We start from the raw sequence: 16473 nt of genomic DNA on the forward strand, positions 1-16473 counted from the left end.
AGTAACATGCAGGTCCGCAGGGAGTCTCATCCCCAGTGCTGGTATAGGCAACAACTTTCCTAAAAAGCAGTTAAGGAAGAACTCCCCAAACCCCATGTTGTTTCTTCTTGAGAGACATGCTACATTCTTTAAGGCCTGAATCTGTATATGCACCAAAATGAAACAAAAGTAAAGAGCAATTCAGATTTAAAAAGTACCCCAAAGCAATACAAAAAAAGTCATTTTAATTTTGATACATATTAAAACATTTCAGTCAGTTTCTCCTGACAGCATAACACGACAAATACACAAGACCTCAAACATGCTTTAAAATGACATTCAGCAAAGTATTTAAAACTTAATAAATAGCAATAATCACACACAAATACATACTTCATAATCATTAAGCTACGAAAACAGACAGCTAAAGAATAAATAAACAGGAATTGACAATAAAAATAAGATGTGGGGTTTGCAAATTCCTCTACTTAAAATAGGGGCTGATCTAAATGATTTAATTTGTTTTTCAACATGTAGCATGATCTCCCTCAAGAATAAAATATATTGAAAAAGTCACTTTCTTATAATAATGCAGTCTTTAAATACAACAAATAAATATAAAAACAGCAAAGAAATTTCAATTTGTAATAAAAATGCCCCCTTCACCCCCCCAAAGCTATGGAAATATATAGTTATTGTGGTAGCAAATAATAGTATTTAAAGTGATAGTGCTTATGCACTAAACTCATCTGAGACCTTTATATGATTTTAGTGCAAATCCCTAGGGTCCAATACAAGCATAACCCTATACCAGGGAAAGACATTACCAGTTGGAACTTATCTTGTACAATTTTTGTACATATTTTACAAAGTTCAAGATTTAATGCATAGTAGAATATCTTCATCCGCTCAATCCTGTCCCTAAATAGAGATGAAAAAGAAATGACTTGTAATTTTACCATTTGGATTAATACCATATTAGAGTATTAAAGTCAAGATTAGAAAACCTATAAAAGAGTTTCATTTTTGCCATTAGTTTACCTAACTTTATCTAAATTTCACATCACTGCATGTTCAACATAAGAGAAAAAATTTTAGACAAAGTTTTTTTTCCCTTTAACAAGTTCTTATTATGATGAAATCCAATAATATTTGGACAAATGATATATAAATAAAAACACATGTGAGTATAAGGGTCCCCACCCTGCATTGGGAGTACATTAACAACCTTGACTTCTAGTATATTAAGTTACAAGATGTATTGGCAAAAGCAGAAAGGGTTCAATTAAAATAAGATATTTTGTACAAATAATAGTTTTAACATAGAATAAACTGACATCAAATGAGTTTCAGCAGCCATATTTCTAACATGAACTACAGTACCAGGATAAAAACAATGAGAAACAAATGGAAGAACATCATTGAACAATACGAATACATAATGCATGTTTAGCTGCTAAAATAGCAAACTCTAAATTGTTTAATTTAACCATGCAGGCTAACATACAATAATAAGAAATCACCTGCATCTTTCTTCTTTTTAAATTAATACTAGTTTAATTGTAAAGTTACAAAACAATGACTGGATATTGCTCCAACTTGTATGTAATTTCCTTTATGTGATCGTACCTAACAAAGTAACAAAGCCTCATCATCACTTGTTTCGTTTTTCAGCGTTGCCTCTAAGCACGTGTCCGGTATCTGGGCAGTGTGCACAATACCGCAGCGCTCACAGGGGCCGTCTCGGCTGCCTGGCCTCACGCCAGGGTTTGTTGCAGTATATGGTTGCCTGAAGCCTTGGCCTTGATCTGAGGCAAGATCAAGAAGAGGTCTAGAGCAGTCGTTCACATCCAAGTCTGAAGCTCCATCAGAAACTGGAATTAGCATTTCCACATCATCATCTTCTTCTCTTCCACTGACCCCGTTATCAAGTTGTCTCAAAGGACTCTGGTTCTGATTTACGGAGCTTGATCGACCTAACGTAAAACGTACCCAGCGTAGCCCCTGAGTCACCCGGCTTAGTGCACTTGTGAGCTGGTGACGAGCTGGACTCACACTTGGGGGTTCCACACTGGTCACGTCCCTTCCATTATCGGAGTGGCCGCCCCGGGCACTCTGAGTGGAGGAACTTCCACTGGCTCCCACCGTTGCTTCTACAGCTGTGGTGGGAGGGACTTTCTGGGGCAGAGGAGCTGCAACCCCACCAGATGCTCCGGCTGCATCTCTCCTCTCACTCTCTGTGTCTGTGTCGTCTGACTCCACGGAAAACAAACTTCTGTGAGTGTGATTCCTTTCAGGTTCTCTGCTGGTACCCTGACTAGGGACAACCTCGTCACCATCTGCTGAGACCAAAGCCAATGACCCTGAATGACGCGATCTTGCAAAGTTGAAAATGCGATTCCAAATGTTGCTGGATCTGCCCGCCATAGGAAGTCTGATTGAAGTAAATCCAAGCTGGGATCGTACAGCTAGCCTCAGGTTTTCCAGAACAGAAGCCTACGAAAAGAAGAGATCTTTAAGAAAGCAAACAAGTGCAAAGATTGAAAACACCCTTCTAGGAAGACTGTGCTGTGGCTGAAAACTCCATTCCTCACTGCTAGGGTCTATGAAGGAAGAATAAAGTTTTCTTGACTACACAGGCTCAACTCACTATGGAACCTAAGGTACCACTTGAGCCACTGCTCACTGTGTAAGGTTCTCTTAACACTTCATTTTTTATATGCAACTTTAAGGTGATATTTCATATCAGTTATAACAGCTACTTATTTAAGAACTTCACACAGTAATCCAATCCTAAAAGTGTACCGAAGTCAAAAGATAAAATTTGATACTTCTTTAGCTGGGAAGATGGAAGAATCGCCACCATCATTCACTAAATGACCTAAAGCAGTGTGGAAACTAGGCCCATAGCTGTTCTGCATTTTTGTTGTTGTTTTTGCTGTTGTTTGATTTTTAATACATAACAAGTGAATCTTGAATTACAAGGTTGAGACTTTCCAAAACGTGAAAATTATATTTCACAGTTGGTTCTCAAGGATTTGTTGTGTGACTGGACACTGAGGACTTGTAAATAAAGGAACTAATATATCTGTTATACAGCACAGGAATAAATAAATAAATAAATAAATAAATAAATAAATAAATAATTTGTAATATGGCACAGGAAACAAAAAGCTAAAGAAATTAATTAATTAGTTAATAGCACTACACAAAAGTATCTGAGACATTTGAATTCCCTCTTTCTCTTTAAAGATGAAGTTTTATTTTCCAGCTTAGTATTAAGTATTAAATTATATCCTTATTATTGCAATTGGTGATTTTTAATTAGTACATATGGGAGTGATTTAATTAGTACATATTGTCCGACTGAAAAGGAAAATCTACCTTTTTTCTAGATGAATGAGTTTACAGATTATGAAAAAAACAAAACAAAAAACAAGCCTACCGCATTATATAAGACAGTCTTTAAGCTCCATCTAGTGGTTATTAAAAAGGAATATTCCAATGTGGGACAAACATGGCTTTATCAATCTGGCAGTTAGTACTGGAAATACAGCCTTTCCAGGACACAACGGTGAACTGGCTCCTCCTTCCAAATGATGATCCAGGTTTCCTCTGCCCCTCCCTTTACAGGTGAAACCAGGAAGAAGTGACAGCACACATTCTGTCACCCTCTGTGACGGGCTATTACAGCATGTTACTAATATGTTACTAGCATGTTAATTTTAGTATTCATTCTGAAGTCTTCTAAATGTTCAGTTGAAGTAGAAATCAATTTGAGAAATTTCACTTTGGGTTTTAATTAATCAAGAGTAAAATGCTTAAGAACAATAGAACCAAGTCAGAAGAATGAAAAGTATACTTTTGTATGTTGTGGTATCTGTCAAGATATAATGACACAATGATGCTTTCAAATTCTCCATATATAACCCTTGACTTCACTGCAAAAATGTTGAGAGTGACGGGTCCATCATCAAACATTCAAGTACAGGTTTCATTTTAAGAGGCACTGAAACAGAAATCATGAGTTGCGATATACCTGATTAGGTGAACACACAGGAAAATCTTCGACCGGTGGGATTAAGCCCTGAGCAATCAACTGTCCGTATGAGGGGGGAGCTTCTCTTCTTAGCAATTCTGCTTCCACTCTTGACAGCTGTGTTTCAAATGATCTTTGAGAAGAAACAAGGGAATTAAGAGGGTTAAAGAAAAAGGCAAGCAAAAAAATTATTTTTAATCATCACTAATCAAAACAATATGAATCTTAATATATTTGATCATCGCAAAAGCTTAGTCAACCAACATTTACTGATACCTATGCTACCCCTATGCTGAGAACAGAGATGAAGCAGTGTGTCCTCAGGGGCTTTACACTGGCAGCCTGGATCATGGAGTTTTTTTGTGTGTTTTTTTTTAATCCTCACCCAAGGATATTTTCCCACTGATTTTCAGAGAGAGTAGAAGAGAGTGGGAAGGACAGAGAGAAATACTGATGTGAGAGAAACACATCCATTGGTTGCCTCCTACACAAGCCCTACCAGGGCCCGGGCTGGGGAGGAGCCTGCAACTGAGGTACATGCCCTTGACCGGAATGGAACCCGGTACCCTTCAGTCCACAGGCCGATGCTCTATCCACTGGGCCACTGAGTTTTCATAAATTAAAAATCCCTGTACAAGGAAAAGGTACTAGATGCCTACTGCAATACTCAACCACTGAGCCATGCCAGCCGGGCTCCTATTAGTTTATATGTAGCTTAACTCCGGACAAACTGAACTATGCTTATCCTCTGAGCACGGCTGGCATTCCTATCTCTATGTATTTTCCCAGGCTGTTTTTTCAACTATATCTTTTCCCTATCTACCTTCTACTCATAGATTTCAAATGGCACTTGTTCAATGAAGGCCTCCCCCATCCTTCTTATGAGACCAGGCATCTTTGCACTTTCGTGCCAGTTTGTTTTATAGCTCTTACAACACTTAACATTTTTGCCATCTTATTCTATCCACTCATTCCTTCCTCCTAATTGTAAACTACCTGTGAGATTGTCTTATTCATTTTTCTATTCATCTGTATAGCACTTTGAACACAGTAGGTTCTCAAATATCTGAAATTATAAAAATACGGTTACAAAATACAGCTCAGAATCGCAGCTTGTAAAATTCCCACAAAAGAGACTAATCTGAAAATAGGAACCAGTAAGTACAGATCAACTATTTTCACGTCATAAATCCAAGTACTGATTCCCTTTTTTAAATGTGTGTAGCCTTCCGAGTCTTCAGCTTTTCACACTAACTTCTTAAATCAACAATATTTATTTAATTCTAAAATAATATGAAACGAAGACATATGGCTAACCACAGTAAGTAAGGTGCTCGTTGTAAATATTTGGGCCGTATTTTTACCGTAGAGGGCATTACCACTATAGTTCTGTCTTGATACTGACCTTCGCTCAAACATTCTCAGGGAATAAAGCTTACAGGTACATCCCAACGCAATGACGAGCAGCAGGCCGCAGATGAGGCTGCCGATGACGGCCGCGGTTATGACCCTGGTGGGCACAATCACCGGGCAGTTCTCCTCATCGCTGCCGTCGCCGCAGTCATCCTGAGAATCACACACCCAGCTCTCAAACACACAGCGATTGTTTTTACAGTGAAAATTCCCAGGCTGGCAAAAAAAGCAGTTTTTTTCATCCGAGCCATTCGGGCAGTGATTCTGGTAGTTGCAGCGATCAGAACGAGGGTAACAGACACCGTTTCGGGAACATGGGAACTCCTCCTTCTGGCACATGGTACAGTTGACTTCATCCCTCCCATTGGGGCAATGCCAATACCCATCACAGCGCTGCTGCTCAGTGTAGCACCCCCAGTTACCCCCGCAGGGAATCTCCCAGGGCAAACAGAAGCCGTCTACTTGGTAAGTGGCGTTAAAGCCCCTGGCAGCATTCACTTTATCCGCACAGAAATGGACCCGTATCTGTCCAGAGGAAGAAACCACTGTAAGAGGCGCATGAGAATCAAAGGCAGTCAGCACACGCAGGAGCTTGTGCGGGTTCTCCTCTAATCCATCGTATATTCTGACATAATCACCATAACCAGTACCATCAAGTTTAAAGTCTGTGAAGCGAAGAATGACTTTGCGATGATCACCAGTGTCTATTAACCAGGTGCAGTTGCTTCCAGGAGGATAGAAGTCTGGGTAATTGGGAGAATTAAAAGTACCATAAAAGTATTTCAGCCACTGCCCACAAGTTGGCACCTCACAGTCTATTTCATCTCCGAGGTCAAGGCAGTCAATGTTCCCGTCACATTTCAAAGACTCGGGGAGGCAAGTGTACACTTTGGTAAACCGAGACAGACACTGGAACTGGTTGTAAGCACAGGGCTGGAAAGCAGCAGGGGTGGGCGCATTGGCTTCTGTAGCACAGATCTCCTCGTCGGAACCATCTCCGCATTCATCCATGTTATTGCATTTCCAGGCTTCCGGGATACACTTCCCATTTCCACAGCGGAACTGATCGCAAGCACAGTGTGGCTCCTCCGATTTCCCTGGGAGAACAGGGGAGGGACGAGGGAGCAGAGAGGTAAGGAGAAAAAAACATGCTCTTTAAAATAAAAAATGTGTAAGAGTGAGTGATATATTTATAACAAATGTTGAGTAAGCCCAAGTGAAAGGGTTTCAAAAATCTTGTTTTAAAAAGTAGGTTAAGCTCTAATGGCAAATTAATATTAGCTCACTAATTACTCAGAGAACAAACCAATTCTGTTTTTACAGAAAGCTGTTTTACTGCAGAACATCCAGTAAAATGATGTAAGACACATAAACCAACAGGATATATTGCCTAAAAATTTTAAATAATCTATTGCATAAACATTGAAATGATAGACATTTTGAAATAAAGAGAAATTCATCCACAGGAATCACCTTTTCAAATCAATTTTCTCATATTCTTTTTTAGGTGTTTATATAGATAACACAATATTTTGCTATGTATATTATAGTATATTTTGTAGGCCCATTAACTTAAATTCTTGCTAAGATTATATGATCAACTTTATGTTTATAGCATTTCATGTAATCATAACATAGCACTTCCAGTCTATAGTTTCTATTGTTTTAACATAACTGCAAAATATTGCATGAATCTGAGATAAAGGTATAAATTTAATCATCATAATGGGGGGAGGAGACAGAAAAAAATGGAAATGCTCATCTAATTCTAACTATCTTAGTGTACCGTCCTGAATATAAAACAACGAGGTAGAGAAGAAAACCAAACATTAGATCTCTACAGTCCCAAAATTGATAATGTTGGGCCAATGCTAACATCTCCACTAACAACTTGTTTATTGGTAAATAGGTGACAGAAAATGTGCTTCAGAACCTTAAATAGTACAAAGACTATGTTTTTAAGAAAAAAAAAAATGAACACAAGTTTGCTAAAAAAGGCCATGTGCCTCAGAAGATGTAAAATTATTTTAGCAAAAAATATACATAGCTCCACTGCTGAGTTCTTCACATTTGTATGACCTGGTCACTCTCTTTGGATACAGTTTAAAAATAGCCAGTACACTATAAACCATGAGGGTGAATCTGAGTGTGTCTTTTTGTAAAGACAATGGTAATTCACAAACAAAAATGTATTCTGAAGTAACTTTCAGGATATGGGGAAGTAGCGAAAGGAGAAAAAGTTCTTTTAAACTAAATGTATTTAAAATATTTAAAAGCAAAGTGGCCTTTGTTTATAAAATTAATCATTTCATTAGGATGATACAAAACACCGTTTTAAGGCCCAGTTCTAGGGCCCCTGGACCTTTAGCTGCTAACTCCCCCCTCACAGCTGCCTGGAGAACAGTCTCGATGAAATGAACACTGCCGGAAGACTGGCTCCCAAGTGCCTGAGCAGTTACTACTGTCGAATTCTGTTCAGCACCTTTCTCCTTCTTAGAAACACACCTGAAAAGTATGCCAGTCTGAAGCCTTTCCGAGAGACACTGTCATCGGAGTGGAACCGGATCCAGACGTGGTCTTGTGAAGAAATATAGGGTGGCGGGATTGTGGAGCCACAAGCTCGGTAGCTCTCAATATTCTTGTATGTTTCTATTGTCAACCAGTCCAAACTGCACCTTCTGGACCCCTGAATGTCAAAATCCTGAAAACTACCAAACACACAATAAAGTCAGAAAAGGCTATTAGATAGGGTAATTATAATACAACTAGAGGCCCGGTGCACGAAATTCATGCATGGGTAGGGTCCCTAGGCCTGGCCAGCGATCAGGGCCGATCGGGGCCTTCTGGTTGCTGACCTGGCCCTCCCTTCCCCAGATACCGGCTGCCGGCCGGGGCCTTTCTTTGTTCTGCGCCATGCACACCCTGGTGGTCAGCGCATGTCATGGCGAGCGATCGAACTTCTGGTCAAACTCCCGAGGGGACAATTTGCATATTAGGCTTTTATATATATAAATGTATAATCTCCTTGTTTTTCCAGACATACAACTATATCATCCACACTAATAAAAGAGAAACATGCAAATTGGTGTCACTCCACTATGCCCACCAGCCAATCAGAGTGACTGCAAATTAACCCAACAAAGATGGCGGTAAATTTGCATACGCAGGCGTGGAGCGAAGACTAAAGGCTCCGGCCGGAGTGAAGACTGAAGAGGCTTGGCTTCTCCGCTGCCTCGCTGCGGCCGGACCAAAGGCCTGGGTCCCAGGTGCCGGAGGAAAACTGGTGCCGGCAGCCAGGGGAAGGAAGGCCTACTGCACGGATCTCTTAGTGCAACGGGCCTCTAGTCAGCAAATAATAATGCTGTCCACTGTTCCTATATTCATCTTTCTCTCAGATTCCAGAGTAATACTTCTTTATAAGTAATGTCAGATTCCAAAAACAAGTGATAGCTGGTGCCTTTTCCATCTTCTTCTCTCTGTGTCTATGTGTTTAGGAAAGACTACTGCTAATGCAGAATATCCTAAATTGTCCTGTGTTTGAACCCAAAACACCACTCTGTAATCTAACACACACAGAGAAAGCCAGCAGTCTCTTAGATTAGACTGGTCATCTGCTTGCTTAATGAAAAGTTTATAGTTTACATTTTCAGGAGAGCAAATAGCATAAATCTGAGCAAAGTATAAAGAACTAAAAATAAAATTTTCAGTGAAAAGTCCCAGAGTTTGAAAATACCTTTTTTACGTAAGTTACTTTATAGTTAAATATTATCCTGTAGTTTACAAAATGTGGGCATGAGTAAAGAGCAAAAAGTCAAGTAAATAAAACCACGTACATAATTAGCTACTGCTATGAAAAAAGAAAAACCAAACTATCACTTTCTAATAACATATCTCACCAAAAAGTGAAGATCTGACTTTATCTCCTTGACTCTGCCTTAAACTAAGTTATAATAAAGTTAATTATCCAGGATTATTATACCAGGATATTTTCTCTCTACATATTCTGAATAACTATAACAAAGGCTGGCAGACAATTCGATTATTTCCACTTTTCACTATTATGGATAATGCTTTAAAGAATCCTTATATATGCACCTCTCTCTATACACATGAACAAGTATTTCTCTAAGACATATTTTTCCGGAAGTAGAGCTACTAGGTCAAAAGTCAAAATTCCACTGAGAGAAATGTTCCATGGAGTGTGTAGGAAAGTACCTTATACCCCATAACTCTGGCAAAAGGAGATAGTCTGTTTTTTTAAAAAAATGTGTTGCCAATTAGGTGGACAAAAGATTACCACTGCTCTATTTTGTGTTTCCGTATTTACTGAGATTGAAACTCTTTTTCTTATTTTCTTCTAGCCTGTATGGAATGCCTTTCCATTTTCTTAATGGCATCTTTTAATGAGTTTTTAATTTCAGTTTTGATCAAGCCTAATTTATCTTTTTCCTTTATGTTTAGTGCTTTTACTGTCCCCTCTAAGATACCTTTGCCTACCCCAAGGTCCCAAAGATGTTCAACAATGTCCTTTGGTAACATTTTAGAGCTTTAGCTTTCACATTCATACTTAGGACTGATCTTAATGTTTGTCTGTTCTCAGGAATAGGCTGAGATTCTTATACTATGTTTGTTCTATCATGCAATTAAATCATTGTCCGATCACGCTGAGCTTGTGGAGGTTTGATTTTATATTTTGTTAAGTGAGTTTATTCAACTTTGCCCTCAGTCTTAGGTGAAGTCTTAATTTTAGGGCATTGTCTTTACTTATAAAGTATTTACCAAGCCCCTTGAACTCAGCAGGTTTCAAACTCTGATCTTTTGAACAATTTAAGATTTTACTTCACTATTCACAAGTGATACTTGATTATATATATATATATACACACACATATATATGCATGGAAAGTTTGGTATTACCGTGACAATAATTTCAGTAAGAACTAGGATGAAAATCACTGTCTGATTCATTAGGTTGCGTACATCCATTCAGTAACTCCTTCCAGAATTTAGGGAATCTTCTTTTAGATATGGAGCTCACCTCTAATTTTATTCTGCATTTCAGTATTCTGCTTGTTTTTAGGGTGGCTTACTTGTGAAATCTCAAGGATCCAACACATGATCAGAACCAGATGGCAGTAATCCATGCAGCCTCCTCCGTGCTGGCAAGAACTTCCAAGTTTTACATAACTGATCTGGGAGGCTGCACATTTCATTTTGGGGCTGGATTTTTTTAGGTTAAAAGACAAAAATCTCTGAAAATTCTAGTTTTATGTTGAAAAGATCCAACACTTGGAACCCCTATGGTAAAAATGCTATTTTATACACACATTTATACTTGGTCATATTACAAGTAACAGAAAAACAGGCATACTGCTCAGATTCCAACCTGGGTATGTTTGCGGAAAGATAACCTCAATGGCACATCCCACCAATGCATGGAGAGAATCACCTCCCCCCAGGAGTGGAAGAGGAGGCCTGGGGCTGAGGGGGCCAAGGAACACAAGCCAGTGGTCCCTGTTTTACGGCTTCCACAGAACAACGGGAATAGACCACAGTTGTGTGTCTCAAGAGAGAATGGTTCTCGCATTAATAAAAGGATATAGAAAAGAGGGGAAACGATACAAAGGCAGGCTCCATTTACAATCTCATTTTAATAAATGCTAAGTGAAGGGATTTAAGTCTATGATCTGCCAAGTTTCTTCTACTAGTAATTTTAAAATTCCATGCTTCTTACCTACAGAAATGAGACAGTGAAGGAATGTCGAAGGCCCTGTGTGCTGCTGCAGACACAATCTCTGTGGCAGGAATGGCATTCTTACTTGTGTGTCAGTGCCAACTACAGTTCTTTGTTTAGGCACACCAACTTTTTCCCCTCCCCTTCAGACAACCCCCCCCCCCCCATCCCCAGAGCCTTGATATAATTTCCATAGGCAAGCAATATCTAGTTCCACTAAATATTTTCTCCTTAATGTCTTATCCCCACAGTGTTTCTCTGCCATTTTAAATGTTTTTAAAATGAATCTTAATCTTTCTTATTTATATCGTATTTATTCTCAGAATCTTAAACTTCTGGCTATTTTCCCTAGGAATATCTTTTCAACTTTGTACTCTTCACCAATGTTCTTTTGTTTCAAAGTGAAAACAGAGCTTTGTTCTTCTAAACCCTACATTTATCCATTATCAGCTTGTTCCAAGTTTTGCACATGCATCTATACACACAGACATACCCATTATTGTTTTACTCGTTAAGGTAGAGGACTCTACTAATGAGACTGATGTTACGGGCTAGATCTCCAAGTGGATTAATGAGTTTTGTTTATTTGTCCCATGGCCAAAAATTACACTCTTGAACCTAATAAGCTATTTTGCAAATGTGTACCTTTTGTTAAAAAGTGGCCTAGAAAAGTATGAATGACTCAGTGCAAATCCATTACCACCAGTAGGAGTTCAAAACACATGTCCTCAGAGTAGGGAAAGGATGGACTATTATTCTGACCCTTAAGATGATACTGATAACTATAATTTATTACATTTTCTGAAAATCATCTTTTTATATGTTGAGTATTGATACTTGGAAACAGAAATATTTTGTAATAAAACAGTGTATATTAATACAGAAAGAAGCCAGAATTACCTTATAGTAATAATTTCCCCTGGGTTTGCCCTGATGAGCCAGCTACAGTTGATCTTGGCAGGATATTCAGAAGGCCAGCCTGGACTCGTGATTATACCACTCGGTGCTCGAATCTGTTCTGGAGTTTCTCCACAAGCTGGAAGATAGCCAAAGCGATCTTAGCTAATTATCGTACTTTAAAACAAAACATTAAGTAAATCAGTGCTTATTTTTAAAAAACAAACACTTCACACATCAAATCATATACAGTAAAATATGGTATAAACTTTAAAAAGCTTTTATTATTCTAATGAGATATTTTACTTTCCTTCCTTTTAGTCAAATTATCTTCTCCTAATTAAGTACACATTTGGAGGAGGCATGGAGGTTTTCAAAGTGGATCTTTGAATAACAGTTTAAGAGTCAGAATTGCTAGCTTTAGTCATGAGATCAATCAATTGCGTGCTTTACCCACCACCCACCCTTCCATCTTTTTTCAAAACTCACCTTTTACAGTTATTTTCTTTATTATAAACTACCTAAAATTCAATGTTTACTAAACTATTGTGCATAGATCCTTAGGAGTACTACTTTGCTTTTTGGACACTTTAAATAAAAGACTATGATATAAATAGTCTTAGGAATAAAATAATTAAGGGAAAGCACATATAAACATAATAATAAGCTGGATTGTTAAAAAGTTAGTGGATGATTGGATAAAGACAGCCAACATTATTTCAAAATTATTCATAATACTTCCAATTGTATTACAGGGTCAAGAATAATTCCTAAATTATTTTAAAAATAAAGGTTTGAAATAGTGATTAAAATATCATTATGTGATTAGATATCTGAATATCATAGAAAAATACAGAATAAGTTCAAACTACTACTAACACTTTCCTGGATCATTCTCCTTGACTATTTTGAGCTCCCACAGTAATACACTTAACATTTTACCTATTCATAACTCAGTTCATAATCTGACAATTTGTTCTCTTTCAATTTAAAAAATAGTCACTGGGCTACAAATATATATAATAAATGTTTAAGCCTTCAGGAAAATTTAATATGCTAGAACCTCTTAGTTGATATAATTTAGACAAATTTATTTTATGATTTTTAAAGTAACAGATTAGAAGCAGCAAATTACAAGAGTAGCTGCCAGGGGTACACAGAGAGTCATCAGAAGTGATGGGTGCAATGTTCAGAAAAATAAAAAGTATGTGCTGAACTCAAAAACCACAAGCGCTCAGAGCCTGTTCAATACCACCTGTCTTCCCAAAAGTAATAGAACACTCTCATCTACACTAATAAAAGAGCAAGATGCAAATTAACCATCATTCTGTCACTCTGCTACACCCATAAGTCACGCCCACCAGCCAATCAGAGCAACTATGCAAATCAACCCAACTAAGATGGCGGCGGCCACGGGGCTGGAGTGAGCAGGAGACCTGGGTTGCCCCCAGCGATGGAGGAAGCCAAGCTTCCCGCCTGCCCTGGCTGGCCCTGAGCTCCACTCAAGGCTACAAAGTTTCAATTATAGAAGATAAATAAATCCCAGATACCTGCTTCCAGCTGCCCTGGTCTCCACTCAAGGAGGAGCTGGGAGCCTGGGTTGCCAGGGGCAACCCAGGTTTCCAGTCAGACCTGGGCTCTGTTCAAGGCTACAAAGTTTCAATTATAGAAGATAAATAAATCCCAGATACCTGCAAAAAAAGGAAAGGCTGGGAGCTTGGGTCGACGTCCATCAGCCCCTCACCCAGGCTGGCCAGGCACCCCAACGGGACCCCCCACCCTGAAGGGGCTGTGGGCAGCCTGAAAATGGCCCTCAGCACCTCACCCAGGCTGGCCACACCCCATGGGGTGAGGATCCCTGCTGGTGGGCTTGGCCAGCCTGCAAACAGCCATCAGCCCCTCATCCAGGCTGGCCAAGCACCCCCGAAGGACCCCCACCCTGATCCGGGACACCCTTCATGGCAAACCAGCTGGCCCCCACCTGTGCACCAGACCTCTATCCTATATAATAAAAGTGTAATATGCAAATAGACCCAAACAGCAGAAAAACTGGGAATGACTGGTCACTATGACACACACTGACCACCAGGGGGCAGATGCTCAATGCAGGAGCTGCCCCCTGGTGGTCAGTACGCTCCCACAGGGGGAGCTCTGCTCAGCCACAAGCCAGGCAGAAGGCTGCCAGCACAGCGGTGGTGGCGGGAGCCTCTCCTGCCTCCTCAGCAGCACTAAGGATGTCCGACTGCAGCTTAGGCCTGCTCCCCTCTGGCAAGTGGACATCCCCTGAGGGCTCCCAGGCTGCCAGAGGGATGTCTGACTGCCAGCTTAGGCCCAGTCCCCTGGGGAGCCTGCGAGACGGCACAGGCCAGGCTGAGGGACCCTCCCCCCCAAGTACACAAATTTTTGTGCACTGGGCCACTAGTTATATCATAATTAGTCATACTTAGCTAAATAAGTTGAGTGAATAAATGAATCAAGCAAGTAAAGGGCCTGATACAACATGTGGGCTGAAATGTCATGCTTTTTGGGTTCTGCTGTTAGTTTAAAATTTAGGTAACCCAATTTGTAGAAAGGCAAGTATCCCTATACAATTATACTTTGCAATAATGACCCTGTTTGTTTCTCTCTCTCTCTCTCTCTCTCTCTCTCTCTCTCTCTCTCTCACACACACACACACACACACACACACAGGTTATAATTTGTTCCATTTAGGCTAGAATGCTAGGAAGTATACTATAAAGTTTTTATCCACAAAGATCAAAATAAAGCAAGCTATAATGCTCAGTTTAGTAATCCTTATTTCTATAGAATAACCCACTCCCTGAAAGAAAACAACAATACATGAAATTAAAGTGTTCATGCCTAAAATGGGTCTATCCTGGAGTTAGGGTACATTGCCAAAGGGATCTTGTTTTCAATCACTTTCAGAACAGAGAGATTCATGGCACAGAACAAAAGGACATATCAAGAACCTAGCACACATCTGATTGCCTACCCACAGTTAAAGCTTGCAAGGATCTTTGTTGTTTCTAATCTCATTGGTTAAAATTTCCCTTATAAAAATTTAATTTTAATATGACCCTTTAGAAAAAGACTAATTTTAAACAAATGTGATTCTATTTTAAGAGCTTATTAACAATGGAATGCTAGAGTTTTGCTTCTAACTATGCTCTAATGCAGCGAATTTCAACTTTTTTCATCTCAGGGCACACATAAACTACTTATTAAGATTCTGCGGCACACCAAAAGTACAACATTCTTCTGACAAAAGAAATAGGTATAATTTTGATTCATTCACACCAGACAGTGATTGGATTGGCCGTTGTCATCTTTTAATTTGACAATCTAAGGGAAGAGGTCAGTGCCCCTGATTAAATAGTCAGGTACTGCATGTTTTAAAAATTCTTGCAGCACCACGGTTGAAAATTGCTGCTCTAATGAGTTACCATCACAATAATTAATGAAAAGATATTCTAAGTCATTAAAAAGACTTTTTTCTTTTTATCTCTTGCCAAAGCATTCTGGAATTATATATTAAAGAATTCTTAAGTTTATGAAGATACAAACAAGCATACAAATAAACAAGAAAAAATAATCATCACTCCTCCCCAAGAATGTAGAAAATTACTCATATTCATGAAAAGATTCATCTACATTAAAGATAATAATTAATTCAGGATTCAATTATATTTAACTTAAAATCATAATACTGCACTGAGATATAAGTACACAAATACTTATTAGCTGATTTAACAGCAATGAGGTAGATACATCCAAAAACTAGGGGAATAATTTACGACAAAGCAGACAATTGTTAACTTTTAAATAAATGAATAGATTAGTTATAGGGGAAAACGAGAAATAGTTTTATTAGGTTTTTATTTTATTAGGTTTTGTTTAAAAACTTTCCCCCCAAAATACCTGAGAAACCCATAGGTGGTGCTCTTATACCAAAAATTAAAGAATTTATGTTCTGGTATGAATGCTCAAAAATACTGTTATGAATATTTCACACAATTGCCCAAGGATAGTAGTAAGACCCATCTCCCATAAATAAGAATGATTATCTTAAAATGTAGTACTTTACATTCCTAATTCAATAAGTACTTTAAAAACAAAACTATCATAATGTTTCTCCCACACCTGGTTATTCATATAGGTTTTGATATGTTATTTTTGCATATTGCAACATGACTGATTTCAGATCCAGCCAGTGGCTTTTTATCAACACATTTTTGCATGTACAATACATTGGGGGCACGTAGATATTCTCTAGTACAATCGTAACTTATTCCCTTCTCTACCTGAGAAAGAATAATTCAAATGCGAAAATAGTAAGATTAACATTAGAACATTAAAAATATTTTTTCCTCCTTTTTGGGTTAATAGTTTTCACCAATATACAGGTAGA

General features: G+C 38.7%; 1 protein-coding gene across 1 annotated transcript in view; it reads right to left on the reverse strand.

The window, feature by feature from the left end:
* Positions 1–203: 203 nt before the first annotated feature.
* Positions 204–16473, reverse strand: part of LRP12 (LDL receptor related protein 12) — a 55808-nt gene continuing 39538 nt past the window's right edge. The window contains exons 3-7 of the mRNA XM_081111762.1: positions 12066–12201; positions 7937–8139; positions 5424–6528; positions 4019–4151; positions 204–2475 (exon numbers count right to left, since the gene is read on the reverse strand). Coding sequence (XP_080967888.1) covers positions 1609–2475; positions 4019–4151; positions 5424–6528; positions 7937–8139; positions 12066–12201 — 2444 coding nt within the window. The 3' untranslated portion in view covers positions 204–1608. The remainder of the gene's footprint in view (positions 2476–4018; positions 4152–5423; positions 6529–7936; positions 8140–12065; positions 12202–16473) is intronic.

Source organism: Myotis nattereri (genome assembly GCF_964212035.1).
Source record: "Myotis nattereri genome assembly, chromosome: 17".
In the NCBI taxonomy this organism is placed as follows: Eukaryota; Metazoa; Chordata; class Mammalia; order Chiroptera; family Vespertilionidae; genus Myotis; species Myotis nattereri.